This window comes from Perognathus longimembris, chromosome 22, assembly GCF_023159225.1.
Source record: "Perognathus longimembris pacificus isolate PPM17 chromosome 22, ASM2315922v1, whole genome shotgun sequence".
Classification (NCBI taxonomy): domain Eukaryota; kingdom Metazoa; phylum Chordata; class Mammalia; order Rodentia; family Heteromyidae; genus Perognathus; species Perognathus longimembris.
Window position 1 is genome coordinate 5,262,453 of NC_063182.1, and position 14,687 is coordinate 5,277,139.

General features: G+C 52.2%; 1 protein-coding gene across 4 annotated transcripts in view; it reads left to right on the forward strand.

Annotated features, from left to right (window-relative positions):
• Window positions 1–14,687, forward strand: part of Nr3c1 (nuclear receptor subfamily 3 group C member 1) — a 125,157-nt gene that overhangs the window by 19,175 nt on the left and 91,295 nt on the right. For 2 of the 4 annotated variants that reach the window (XR_007208673.1, XM_048331452.1), the window contains exons 1-2: window positions 10,311–10,546; window positions 12,715–13,914. Coding sequence is in view for 3 of the 4 variants with exons in the window: in XM_048331452.1 (XP_048187409.1) it covers window positions 12,728–13,914 (1,187 nt within the window). In the remaining variant the exon portion in view is untranslated. Of the gene's footprint in view, window positions 1–10,310; window positions 10,547–12,714; window positions 13,915–14,687 lie in introns of those variants that run through there. The other 2 variants (XM_048331454.1, XM_048331453.1) reach the window with 2 other exon arrangements.

Here is a 14,687-nt window from a genome sequence, read left to right on the forward strand (position 1 = left end):
CTGGCTTCCTGCCTGCCCAGTGCAAGGCTGGAGACATTTGCATGACATTCAGCTCGAAAGACAGAACAAGCAAAATAAGCGAGCAGAGGCTCACAGCAGCTTTCCACACCCCCACATAGTTGTTGGACTCACGTTCAAGCAAGATTAATTCTTTCTCTGGTGGACTATAAATATTGCTCAAAAATTACGACCATCACAACTTTGCATTGAAAACAGCCCGATTAAATGAAGGTTCTATTTCTGCAAGCATCAGTCAATTCATTTCTGTACCATTTGGAATTTCAAGCACAAACCCCACATTCAATTTCTGTAAAAACTAGGAAGTAAAAACCAATAGGACTCGAAACAACTACTCTTGTAACAATTATACTACATTTCAGGGTTCTTGCGATTGCTGACAAACATTTGAGATCATGACTAATTCCTTTAACATGCAAAATCTGATGATTATGTCGCTCCTAAATTCTAATAAATAGCTTCTGGGGTGGACATCTGTTGTTTTCTGCATGCTCACCGTCTCCTTTTTCCTGTTTTAATTTAAAAGCCCAAATCATTTGGTAGGCCATCTCTCTGTGTCTCTGTCTTCATGTATCTCTATAGCTGCTCTACACCTCCTTCTCGTTCCTTGAGTCTAGTTTTCTCTTCCCATTGCCTAACTGGACCTATGTAGCACATTACAGAGCAACTAACTACTAAGACTATTGGAAAAGAACTCTCTTTTTACTGTAGTTGTTAAGCTAATAGGATATCTCAAATTCAAGTGCTAAAAATCTATTATGTGGAGATAGCCTTTCCAGAAATAAAACCAAAGAAGGACAATGAAGCTAAGAGATCGAATTCAAGCCCTTTTTTTGACATATTCTGAACTTGGAATCCAACCATGCCCGAAATTAAACTTCCTCTGGACTTCTAAGTAAAGCAGTAAACACTTTTCAATAACAGTCGGTTGTCTTTTAAGTGTACCCTCAAAATATCCTCATGCTAATGACAAACTTCTAGCATAAGTGTTTCTCCAGAAGGTGAAGGAGATCCTTCAAACCAGGTCATGCTTACTCCCAGGTAAACCTCCCGGATGCCGTCATTATATACAGACTCCAGACTCACACCTACACCCCTGCTCTACGCTTTAGGTAGTGTTCTGGGTACCACATTCCTACAGGTCTTCAATGGTGACTTCAATAGTGACTTACCATTTTCTGTCTCCATTTCCCCAGAATAGGGATTGCACTATGAATGGCTTTTCATTTAATTAGTATTTATTCATACTTGAGGAGTATTTTGTTCTTTTGTTGAAACATAATCGTATTCACAATCATCTTTACATCCTTGTAACTTAATCAGCATCCAACATTTAACAGTATTTTATCAACGTAATAGTTTGTTGCAAGAAAGAATAATTAGGAGAGGGAAATGTTGGGACAGTCCCTTCTTTGTATTGTTTTATTATGGATATTGCTGTTGTTATTGTACCGCGCCAGTGATGGAACTAACTACATGCTGAGCGAGGACTTCACCATTGAGCTATACCCCTTCACTATCAACAAATACTCAGTGACTTATTGAAGCCACTCATAAAATATCTAATTGTGATAAAAATGTAAAGCTAATTGATATATCCAAACTGAATCCTCAAAGGGTCAGTTCTTACTGGCTGTAGAGTTTGTTGTTGTTCATGTTTTGTTATGTTTTATTTTTATCTTCTCTGGTTATTAGGGTTGATGGCAGGAGGGGGCAGTGAATGAATAAGGAGAGTTTGTTTTTTCCTTCTCACAATGCTGTTTTTAAATTTCATAAAATTTAATAGCTTTTCTTGAAGTAAAATTTTAAAAAACCAAGGTATAATGTGAAGTATGGTTAGGTAACACTGGAGGAAGTGAAGAGTCACAGTAGCTACAAGTTGGCTAATAACCACTAAGCAGTAAGGTTTCCCCTACACACACACACACACACACACACACACACACACACACTTATTTTCCTGTCAGAATAAATTAAAAATGAAAATATGGTAGTGAAAATATAAAGAGGTAGCACTACCTATGGGCCATAAAAGGGCCAAGTCAGGGTTTTACAAATAAAATGGAAAAAAACCATGCTAGGAAAAGCATCTTCTCCTATACTAATGGGATTAAGGCATTGGGATAAACTAATAACTATGTAGCCAAAGATCAGTAAGCATTTCCAGATGAGGAGGAAAAGTTATTGGTATATAACTCACAGTTTTACAACATATTGCTGGGATTTGGCACTTGTTTTCCCCACACTTCAAGGCAATTAGACAGTTAACTAATGATCAAACCCCCAAACTGTAAAACTCTCACTCAGCCACTCCATGCTACTTCTTTTTATACTTCTCACTACTTTATTCCCATTTTTTATTATAGCAGGAAAAAAAAAGAAATGTTGTTATAGTGGGGGGGGGGGAGGGAGCCATTGCATTGTACTGATTAGTGGTTATTAGCAAACCTCTTAGAACCCCAAATTGCCAGTAATTCCTTACCAGTTATCACATCTCCCCAAACTTTTCTTCTACCCATAGCCATTTTGGAATTCACCAGCTAATCTTCCCTTACCATTGGCATCCCTGACTTTCTCTCTCTTCATTCTCTCTCTGCTCTCTCTCTCTCTCTCTCTCTCTCTCTCTCTCTCTCCTCTCTCTCTCTCTCCTCTCTCCCCTCCTCCCCTCCCTCTCCACCCTGCTCACAGAGCTGCTGGATGTTGGGTTCACCCAAATACCTCAGACACTCAACATACTCACTGTCTGCCTCCCACTACTCTCTCCGCTTTCTCCCGCACCCCCTACAAGTATCTTCATAGGAGAGGCAGAGGATGTTTTCAAGTAGCAAATTTGATTAAGGCCATGCATGTTCAGGTAAATGTTTAACAACTGCTGTGCGTGGGAGGAGGAGGAGGTATGTATTTGTTTATTTTAAATTGTACTAATATAAAGGGCATATAAGCACACAATTTACGAAAGACAATAAAAGGTAATAACACTCCTTCCTAGTGACCCCTATGCAGGAAACTGATTTTCACAGGGCAATTTCAGTGAAGTTTACCTCATATTTGTATTCATAGCAAAAGTGAAGTTGAAATTCACCCGTGTTCGGCAAAGTCAAACTACAAATAAATATGTGATTAATATTTAATTTAGCAAAGAACACTCATGCTACTGAAGTTCTACATGAATGTCAGTTGATACTTTACATTAATGAGTGAACTCACAGTAAAGCCACAGAGTTGTATGTTGGGATCCAAAGTTTTCATCAGTAAATACGAATGATTTGGTGAGTCAAACAGGCATTGAAAAAATATTTGCTTTTGTGTTTTTCACAAACTAACTTTTAAGTTTAATCTTTATTATTAAATGTTCCTCTAACTTTTAAGTCTTAACAATGAACAAAATAAGACAAGGTCTGATTTATAATGCCTTTCAGTTTCTATAATGTAAGTACCATGTTTGATTTAAAACTTCCAAATAACATTTCTGAATACAGATTCGGGAATAGATGTGCTATATTGTTCTGTTATGTATAAGACTCTAATTTTATAGCAATTTAGGTTATGTTCAGCTATCTGCATAGAAGAAATTAGAGTCACCTGAAGAGCAGGTGGTAGTAAAATGCAGTAAGAGTAATAAGGAAGCGAAGTTTTGAGCATTTATTACGTGTTAAAGTATTTACTTTTAAGTTTAAAAATATTTAAATGTTGAATAATAACTGTAATTAGAAACTGAATAATATGGGTACAATTTTTTACATTATAACAAATGTCTTTAGCACTTTAGAATCTGATAAATATTTACAAACCCTATTTCTAATTTAAGCTGAAAGTAAACCAAAGACCTACATAGCCTAATAAATAAGGTATAAGAACCTAAATGGAAAACAAATTCCCCCAAAATGAGCTGAGTAATTGCACCTGCAAACGGAGCAGACTGAAACACTGTCTACCAAAAGAACATGGAACAGAAAAGATTAAATCAGAAAAGGAAGAAAGCTGATGACACATGGCGAGCCACAAATGCCACAAATGCAAAACAATGTATGCGATACCCCTTAGGATTATTCAGTGTGCCTGCTGTAATGTCACCAAACATTAAAAACATTAGGTTCCTGCTTATGTCAACACGTATCTACCTTATCTGCTGATATTTACCTCATCCAATTGCAAACTGCTTAAACTAACTTCTGATAGCATAAACCGATAGCCTAGATGCTAGAGAGCATTTCATTGCAGTGAATAGAAATTGGGGTATTTGGGGTTGTTTATGGTGAAATTATTGGAAGCAACGAGAGAAACAGCTACCACACATGGGGGGGGGGGGAGCGGGAGCATTTCCCATTTCCTGTGGGACAGAAAGAAGTACCAAGATAGGATTTATTATGAAGAACCTGCTGAACCAGTATGAATTTTTAATAATAAGAATGTCTGTTGCAAAATGCAAATAGTGAGGCAAAAATGGGACGTTCAAGCTCAACTGGGTTTCCTTGGCCCCCTTACATTATAAAGGTAAATAAAAATGGGCATGTTTCCCAAGGTCAAGATAGTATTTTGACAATGAGCACGAACTGTCTGTGTTGGCTTAATATAAAAGGGAGATTCAAGACTGTTCATACACACAAAAATTTGATTTCAGGTTATATTTCCCATCATAGATTGAAGGCAAGCTTAAAGTCACGGCAAAGGAACTGTGCTCTGACAAAGAATCATGGACTGTAGGATGTGTCCTTATGTAAGAGGAAAGCATGGTGGCAGTGAATATGGCCTGCTGTGCCCTCTCTTGAACAGCATGGTAACCAACACTCGCCAACGCACCTTGGCACGTCCAAGTTCTCGTGTGTCCACGGAACACATGCAGACTGATGGCAGTGAGGGTAGGGCGGAGGTATCACAAACATTTCGAAACCCATTGTTTTGTGAATACCTTTTATTTCTTGTTCTGAAGCAACTTGGGAAGTAGTGATATTACAAATAATAAGTGATCATGTTGGCTGAATATTTACTATGTCTCAAAGTATATTTCACACATGTCGAATAATTTTTTTAGCTTAAATTAGTGCTATTTTCATTCCCATTTTACAGGTAGGTAATAGAAGTGGAGACACAGAGACTTAGGAAACTGGAGACTGCATTTGCCCGGCTGGTCTGGCTTTTAATTACTTTGCACCATGGGATTAGGTTACACAGATAATTCCGAACTCCACTGAACTCCTAAGACCTTTAGATCTTCATCATAAGATGAACAAATCAATGTTCAGTGGTATGCTTTAAGTTTCAAAAACTTTAAAGTTCACAAGTTGTCCATCTCAAAGTGATTCCCTTGCTTTAAATAACTTCTCAGACTTAAATATAAATCCAAACAGATCAGCAGAAGGCATTCCACCTACCAAGGGGCAGGTGAAGGATGACGGTCCTACTGATAGGAGTGGGAGTTCGGGTCTGTATATCACTCCAATAGAGAGCTTTTGCGTGTACTGGAGTAGGAGCGTGGTGTAATTTAACTGATGCTCTGCAAATATACTGTAGCAGTTCAACTTGGATTATTTTAGTGGGAATGTAGGTGATTACATGATTGGTCCGGAATGGGAGAACTCACTTGGAAAATCTATCGAGTGTTGTATAATTATAAAAGGTGATTTGGTTACTGCTCAGGCTTAAAGTTTTGTTAGTCTTAGGAAAAAGTCTCTTAAGACCACATTCATTCAGTCAGTCATTAACTAACACACAACGTATCAAAAATGAGCTAGAGATACACTGCTGAAAAGACAGATACAGCCCCTTGCCTTCGTGGGTGTATGTTTCAGTGAAGGAGAAATTTATTGAATTGAGTGTACAAATAATGAATTATTGTTGTAATGTGTTACCAGACCATGTGGGATACTATAAGAATACACAGTAATGAGGTCTTACCCTCTGAGAGTACTCCCCTTCTGTTAAGAGTATGTCTCTGCCTTTCTGCTTGTCTCCTTTTGTCTGCTTTCCTGCTCTCTTACTAACTCAATTAACTGCTGCCAAGTTTTCTTACCACTAAAAAAAAAAAACAATAGGTAATAATGAATCTGATGTAGTTCAAGCAGGAGAAAGGCCATTCAGGTGTGTAAACCCATGACTATAAAAATAAAGATCTTGAGTAATATTTGAATTTTTCCATGAAGTCTTTGGCCACCACCACAATTCAGATAACTAATTTATGCCCACAAAACTAATTGGCTCGGCGTCATTATTGTAACTGTAAAAATGTTTTCTGGGAGACTATTATATACAGTTCTCTGATCCAAGACTAGGGCATAAAGCAATAAAGAAGGCAGATCAGGGTTCTTGCCTTGATGGTGCTTGATCACAACAGCTTCATTCCCACCTCTCCTTTCTGAGACAAATACATTTCAGGTGAGTAGTCATCCTGTTTCTTTTCTTGTAGTCATGATGGCTTTTCATAGTTTCAGATGAGAAAATGTTAAACATCAAATATTAAAAATTAAATATTAAAGACTGAAGATATTCCACGTATGTTCAATAGTGACTGGTAGGTAGTGGAAAGTCAATACATGTTAACTATAGACTTGTGTTATAATTTTTCTGTTTTCTGATATACTGAAAGTCATCTCTGAAGTTAAATCCCATAGACATTTATGTTATGTCGTCTATCATGAAACTGCTATGCTGCTTCATGGAACTTTCCCGGTGTGCTTCGAGAGAAAATCCTCTTACTATTGTCTAATTCGGTCTTGGACATCTCTGTAAGCATCAGTTTCCTCATACTGAAACATGGAGTGGCATGGGGGCATGGCTCAGTCGCCTAGCACATGACAGACAGGCCTTGCTCCAGCGGTGCCCAAAGACAAGCAAGCTAATGTTAATCATCGTCACAATACCAATTTCATCCTACGATGGCCACTAAAACTGGCAGAGGAGTCGATGTTAAACATAAATTATAATTGATTTTGCTGCTCTGGAAAGAGACACGAATTACTCCACAACCTACGCCTATTTTCAGATGCTCACAGGCAGCAATCTGAACCATTTCTGTAACATTCAAATGTTAGCAAGGTTTATGGAGGCCACTGACAAGGAAAAGCTGGGCGATTTCATATTTTGGTTCCGTTTAGACTGTGTGCAACAGCAATGTTTAATTTTAAAACTCTGTATTCCTCCGCAGCGAGATCTGGGCTTGCAGTTAAAAAAAAAAAATCAGGGAAAATGCGACCTGGCGAATCGTGTCAATCGCTTAAAAGTAGAGAGCAGACGCGGAAGAGAGAGGAGGGCGGCCCTTTCCACGGGGCAGACTGCCGGTGAGGGCAGCTCAGGACGGGGGACACGGACACACGGGGACGCCCGTGCACACGGGGACACGCGCGCACACAGGGGACAGGCGTGCACACAGGGACACGTGCACACAGGTGGATGCACGTGCACACCGGGAACACGCGTGCACACAGGAGAGACGCACGCACACGGGACGCTCGTGCACACCGGGGACACGCGTGCACACATGGGAACGCACGTGTACACAGGGGACACGCGTGCACACAGGGGTACGCGTGCACACGGGGGACACACGTGCACACGGGGGTGCACGTGCACATAGAGGCCACACATGCCCACATAGGAATGCATGCGCACACAGGGGACACGCGTGCACACGGGGACACGCGTGCACATAGGGGACACACGTGCACACCGGGGACACGCATGCACACATAGGAATGCATGTGCACACAGGGGACAGGCGTGCAGAGGGACACGCGTGCACACCGGGGACACACATGCACACATAGGGACACGAGTGCACATGGGGGACACGCATGTACACGGGGACACATGCACAGAGGGGAGCACACGTGCACACAGGACACACGTGCACAGAGGGCGACAGGAGTGCGCACACGGGCCTGCACACACGTGGAGCCCGGGGTGTTTCGCGCACACCTGGTGGGGAGTTACTCCAGCCCCTTGGGAAGCTGCGGGGCGGCCGGGCCTTGGGGCGCCCGCGGCCCTTCCTCGGACGGGTGGCGGCCCAGGCCCCTCCGGGAGGCGCGGGGCTCCGGGCAGCCAGGCCCCGGGGCTCCTCTTCTTCTCCTCGGTGCACGTGGCAGCCACCGCGCGGAGCGGCGCCCGCTGGGCTCCGTGAACCCCGGGCCGGGCGGGCGCGTGGGGCCGCAGCCCCGGGGCCGGCGCGGTGCCCGCGGGGCCCGGCCCGCGTCCCGGCCCCTCACCAAGATGGCGGCGGGCGGCTTCCGGCACGCGCCACCCCGGCGGGCAGGCGGACGGGCAGGCTCCGGGATGTCAGGGCCCGAGCCGAGCCGCCCGCCCGCCGGGGCGCGCGTGCGGGGCGCGGGGCGCGGGGCGGGGGCGCCACGGTGGCCGCCGCGGCCCAGCACGTGCCGGGCGAGCCAGGGGCCCCGGCCTCCCCGCCCCTCCCCGCGCCACGTGTTCCCCGTGGACCGGGCGGGGGGTGGGGCGCGCGTAACGGGAACGGCTGCGGCGAGCGGGAGCCAGGGGGTCCCCCCCCCACCCCTCCATCCCGGGCCCGGCCGGGGTGAGCGGGCGAGCGGCGCCCCGGGGCGCGGGGCGGCCGGCGAGCGCCGGGGCGCGCGGGGCGGGGCCTCGGCGGCGCAGAACTTGGACTTGGGCCGCGCGTGGGGCGCGGGGCGCGGGGCGCGGGGCGCGGGGCGGGCGGAGGTCGGCAGCGCGGGGCCCCGGGAGGAGGACGCGCCCCGCTCTCCCCGATCGCCGCCCCGGGTCTCCCGAGGCCGTGGCTGTCACGCGCGGGGCCGCCCGGGCCGCCGGAGGGCTGGGCTCGGGGCTGGCAACTTCCCCGAGTGTGAGCGCGCGGGGAGGGAGGGACCGGGAGGGAGGGAGGGAGGGAGGGGGCCGAACTTGGCAGTCGGCGCCACCTTCCGCCGCCGCCGTCGCCTCCCCGAGCCCCGGAGCGGGAGGGGGGGTGGGGGGGGGGCGGACTCGGCTTCGCAACTTCTCTCCGGGTGCGAGCGCGCGGCGGCGGCGGCGGCGGCTGCACAGCGGGGCGGCCCGCGGGGCGCGCGTCTCCCCCGGGCCGGCCGACAGTACGTAGGCGCCGACCCCCTCCCTCCTCCCCGGCCTCCCCTCCCTCCCCCCCCCCGAGGGCGTGTCCGCCGTCCGGGCGGCCCACCCCACCCCACCCCGCCCCGGCGCTGCGGCACCGGCCCCCCCCCCTCCTCCCCGTGCTGGGGTCACACTTGGTGCAACTCGGCCGGGGTGGGGTGGGGTGGGGGGTGGGCGCCCGGCGGGGACCGACCACCCACCCACCCGCTGCCCTCCCCTCCCCTGCCCGCCCCTCCCCCGGCCGCGCCGGGCCCCGCCTCTGCTGTCACCCGCTGCTGGCCGGGGAGGGAGCGGGGCGAGGTCCCCGAGTGGGTCCCGAGCTCGCGGGGCGGGGCGGGGTGGGGAGGACGCAGCCCGGAGAGAAACTAAAGCGAGTCAGCCTCTCCCGTCCCCCCCCCCGGCCCCCCGGGCCCGCCCCGCGACGCCAGGTCCGGGCCCCCGCGCTGGCGCGGCCGCCGCCGCCCGCCTCACTTTCTTTTTCCTCGGGGTGGGGCGGGTGGAGGGGCCCCGCGTGCCCGCCCGTCCGCGGGGCGGTGGCCGCCGGGCCTCCCCGAGGCCGAGGCCATGGTCCCCGAGGGCGGACCAGGGGAGGCGGGGTGGGGGTGGGGGTGGGGGGGTGGAGCGCGAGCGTGGAAGGCGCCGTCGGGGCTCGGGGAAGCCGGCGCGCGTGGGGCGGGGTCCGCGCCGAGGGCGTGGGGCCGGGAGGGAGGGAGGGGGACGGGGGAGGTGTGGACGGGACGGGGGGTTGGCGGGCGCCCCTGCAGTTGCCCCGCGTCGCCAACAGGTTGCAGCGTTCCCCGCGGCCCGGGGTGCGGGTGCGCGCGCGCGCGCGCGCGGGCGGGAGGACGGGTGAGTGCGCGTCGTGGCGCCGCCTCCGCCCGCCTCCCCGGCCCTCCCCTCCCCGCTCGGTCCCGCTCGCCCTCCGCGGCCCGGGCGGCCCCCTCTTCGCGAGTCCGCGCCGCGCTCCGCTGCGCTCCGCTCCCCGCCTCGCCTCCTCCATTTTGCCAGCGCCCGGAGCCCGAGTCGCCGCCCGCCCGCCCGCGCGCCCGCCCGTCGGGGACGCCTTCCCGTGGGTGGCAGGAGACGCCGGAGCGGCCGGCGCGGAGCGGCGCCGGGGCCGCGGCGGCGGTGGTGGTGGTGGTGGGGGGCGGGGGGAGCCGCGCGCCCCGCAGCCGGGAGCCCGCGGAGGGGGGGACGGGCGCGCGGGGAGGGGGGGCGCGGGGCGCGCGCGGGCCAGCCGGGGAAATGGGAGACTTTGTGAAATAGGGGCGCGCGCTCGCCCTCTCTCGCTCCCCCCCCCCCCCGCCCATGGAGAAAGGGGCGGCTGTTTACTTCCATTTTCTCGATCAAACATTTCCCTCCCGCTCCTCCCCGCGTCCGCACGCCAAGTTGTGGATCTGGGCTGCGGTGGGAGCCGCGCGCGGCGGGCGAGCGGGCGAGCGGCGCCGCGGCCGGCCGGGAGGTAAGCGGGCGGGCGGGCGGGCGGGCGGGGGTGCGGGGCGCGGGGGGCGCGGGGGGCCCCGCGGGAGTCCGCAAACTTTTACCCGCCGCGGGGCGCGGGGCGCGGGGCGCGGGGGGTCCGGGCGGCGGGGACGGAAGGTCGGCGCGCGGCTGTCCGCGCCGGCCGCTCCCTCCTCGCCCTCCCTCCCTCCCTCCCTCGGCCGGGGCAGGAACCGGAGCCCGGGCTGCCTGCCTGCCTGCCGGCCGGGGCCGCCGAGCCCCGTGGCCCCCGGGGGGGGGGTTCGCCAGCGGCCTGGTCCCGGGCCGGTTCTCCCGGTGTCCCCGAGGTGGCGTGGAGGGGAGGGCGAGCCCGCCCCGGTGCGCCCCGGCCGGCGTCGGGGGGGTCGCCCGCCCGTCGCTCGGGGTGGGGTGGGGTGGGGGGGGGACCGGGGGCTGACAGCCGTCCCGGAGCCCCGCGGACTCGGCCCCGGGGCCGCCCGGCGGGAGCGGGCGCTCGGCCGGCTGCGAGTGGGCGTGTCGGGGAGGACGCAACAGGTCGGGCCGCCGCCGCCGTCCCCGGGCCCCCACCCCGCGCCCCCCGGCCGGAGCTCCGACTCCCCCCACCCCCCCTCCAGGGGCCGCTGGTCACCCTGACCCTCGCTCCGTCACCCGGGGCGGGGTTGGGGGGGGGGGAGCCGGGTGCGGGCGGCCGCTGTGGCCCGGGGGTGGCGGGCCGGATCACGAACTGCACTGGGCGCCACTCGGCAACCCCAGGCCCGCCGGGCTCCGCGGGGCTGATCGGTGTGACGGGGGTGGGGGGGGTGGGGTGGGGAGGTGGAGGAGGGAGGGTGACCTCCCTTGAAGAAGTCATCCTTAGGGTCTCCGGCCCGACGGGGTGGAAATCCGTTGGAGACCTTGTGATTGATTGATGTCCTAATCGGAGGGTAAACTCCACGGGGGGCGGGTGTGGGGTGGGGGTAAATACTGGACCCCGGTGGCGGGTCCCCACCCCCTCTCTGCTTTTATCTCACTCTCCTGAATCAGTGGGGGCCGGGGAGGTTACTAAGTTACACCACCACCACCACCCCGCCCCCCCCCATGCAGGGGAGAAACAAAAAGTTTCCTTCCCTTGGACGGGGTGTGACAGTGTTGCCCCGGGTGTGCGGGTCCAGGTCCCTGACGGCCTCGCCGGACATCCCGGTGACTCCCATACCTGCAGTCAGCCCCGACGGCTGGGCTTGAGAGGGCGGCTGCGCCTCCAGAACTGAGTAGGAAGTTGCCCCGATGGGTTTCGTGGGCATCGTCTTCTGCACGTCCATGAATGTGGATTGTTATTTTTTTTTTTTCAGTACGGTCCGGGGATATTTGCAAAGGAAAAAAACAAACAAACAAACACAATCTTAATTTGGAGCTGGAATAGCATTTCACAGGGAAGTCTTGAAAGGATGTTTAAGGAAGTATTCTGGGTGGCTCCCTGCTAGTCTAGCTTCACCTGGGTAGTCCTGAGAGTTCCGGGGGAAGGGTCAGGGTCTTGACCGCACTGGGGAAACACTGTCGGGGGCCAAGCTGCTACACTTGGCAATTCGGTTAGCCTGGATACAAAGTATCTCACTCCACCACGCCAGCACCCTGTGAAGGCAGGCACTGTTAGCCACGTCGGGGCAGAACTGCCCCGTTCACCATGACAGACGTCCCTCTGCCCCTTAGGAGATAAGCAAATCGGCCTTGTTTAGTGTGCAAATAAAATGCACCTGGTTCACCAGCAGGGTCTATGAAAAGGGGTTGAGTGCACTGACCCCCGTTGGTAGGAGGTGGGAATAATTAGGGATTAGGACCTTCTGGGGAAGTATTTATTAGATGTCGATTGTATTGGCTCTCCAAAAAAAAAACCACACACACAGCTTTAACTGAAAAGAGAGGTTTTAATGATCACGCTTCATTAAAAAAAATAAATCAAATGTGTTGACACCAACTTGAACCTTGAGAGTAATTGCGCGTAATGACTTATAACGTCAGGGCAAGTGGCGTTTGATTCAGGAAGATGGAAGCCTCTGGTGAGCAAGAGCTGGGTTCGAGGCCAGCTAGAAGGCTCATGGAACAGGCTGCCTTTGGCTAATGGATCACAGAGGTAATGTGACTTCATAACTTAATATTCTCCCCCCCCCTCTTTTTTTTTTCTTTTCCTTATAGCTGATACTCGCTGATGGACTCCAAAGAATCGTTAGCTCCCCCCAGTAAAGAAGTCCCCAGCAGTGTTCTTGGCCCAGACAGGGGGAATGTGATGGACTTCTATAAAACCTTCCGGGGAGGAGTCACCGTGAAGGTGCCAGCCTCTTCGCCCTCCCTGGCTGCTGCTGCTGCTGCTGCTGCTCTCCAGACAGACTCCAAGCAGCCCAGACTCGTGGTGGAGTTCCCAAAAGGATCAGCAAGCCATGCGCCGCCGCAGCCAGACCTGTCCAAAGCCGTTTCTCTCTCCATGGGACTGTACATGGGAGACACGGACACGAAAGTGATGGGGAACGACCTGGGATTCCCCCAGCAGGGCCAGCTCAGCCTCTCCTCTGGGGAAACGGACTTCCGGCTGCTGGAAGAGAGCATTGCCAACCTCAGCAAGTCGACCGGTGTCCCAGAGAACCCCAAGAGTTCAGCGTCGGCCCCCACCGAGAAGGAGCTCCCCCAAACTCACCCCGAGGCGTGCCCCGAACAGCTGAACCTCAAGAGCCAGGCCGGAACCAACGGGGGGGATGTCAAGTTGTACACCGCAGACCAAAGCACCTTCGACATCTTGCAGGATTTGGAGTTTCCTCCCGGGTCGCCAGGTAAAGAGGCCAGTGAGAGCCCTTGGAGGTCAGACTTGTTGATCGATGACAACTGTTTGCTTTCTCCCTTGGCCGGGGAGGAGGATCCATTCCCCTTGGAAGGAGATGCCAGTGAGGACTGCAAGCCTCTCATTTTACCGGACACGAAGCCCCAAATGAAAGATAATGGGGAGACGATCTTATCCAGCCCCAGCAGCGTGCCACTGCCCCAAGTGAAAACGGAGAAGGAAGATTTCATTGAACTCTGCACCCCTGGGGTAATTAAGCAAGAGAAACTGGGCCCAGTTTACTGTCAGGCAAGCTTTTCTGGGGCAAATCTAATGGGTAATAAAATGTCTGCCATTTCTGTGCATGGCGTGAGCACCTCTGGAGGGCAGATGTACCACTACGACATGAACACCGCATCCCTTTCTCAGCAGCAGGATCAGAAGCCTATTTTTAATGTCATTCCACCAATTCCTGTGGGTTCCGAAAATTGGAATAGGTGCCAAGGATCTGGAGATGACAACCTGACTTCCTTGGGAACTATGAACTTCCCTGGCCGGTCTGTTTTCTCTAATGGCTACTCAAGGTAAGAGGAAGGCTTTTCTACTTCTTCAGAAAGATACGCTTAAGAAAGTGAGTTGGAGAAGTCATTGGCTTGTGTATATTCTCCAAAGCTTATGTGCTTCTGCCACTGAGTAAGTTTAGGTGGTCTTTGGAAAGTAGGCGTGATAGACAACCTAACTGACTCATTGGCACATAATCACTCTCGGGTTTTTTTTTTTCTTAAATAGTGATACTCAATATCCCATTGGTCATTATTGAAATTTTTATTTGAAGACTTTATTATTGCTCAGTAAGAAGTATCCTAAGTAAAAATTACGTAAATTCGGGTGAGTTTAGTATAGAATGTACCTAACTGTGCGTATCCATTTGGCTGTTTTAGACTATGCTCTTACATTACAATAGAAAATCCCTACAATACTTGAATAATCAAAGTTGTGCTGCTTTTGTGGTTTGCTGAAGTGTTATCTTAATATTAAAGGGTTAAAAATTAGAGCTTTATTCTTCAAATTGAACCTTCTGAGTTTTGAAATTACCAAACAGTGCAGTGAGCAGTGTACATCAGACCACAGTATTAGACCTGAATCTTATTTTCAAGACTCCGACTTAAAGTAGACAAGTTGTGTCTGCTGATGAGCCCCTTTAAGAAAGGACCTAACTGGTGCAAAAGAAAACCTTTCATCCAAATGTCCCTGCAAGGTCTCAAGTAGATAGCCATCCATGGCCAAACTTGTGAAGTATCAATTCTCACCTATTAGCTATTTCTTTCTTTGTAGTCATTTGTAAGCACACTGACAT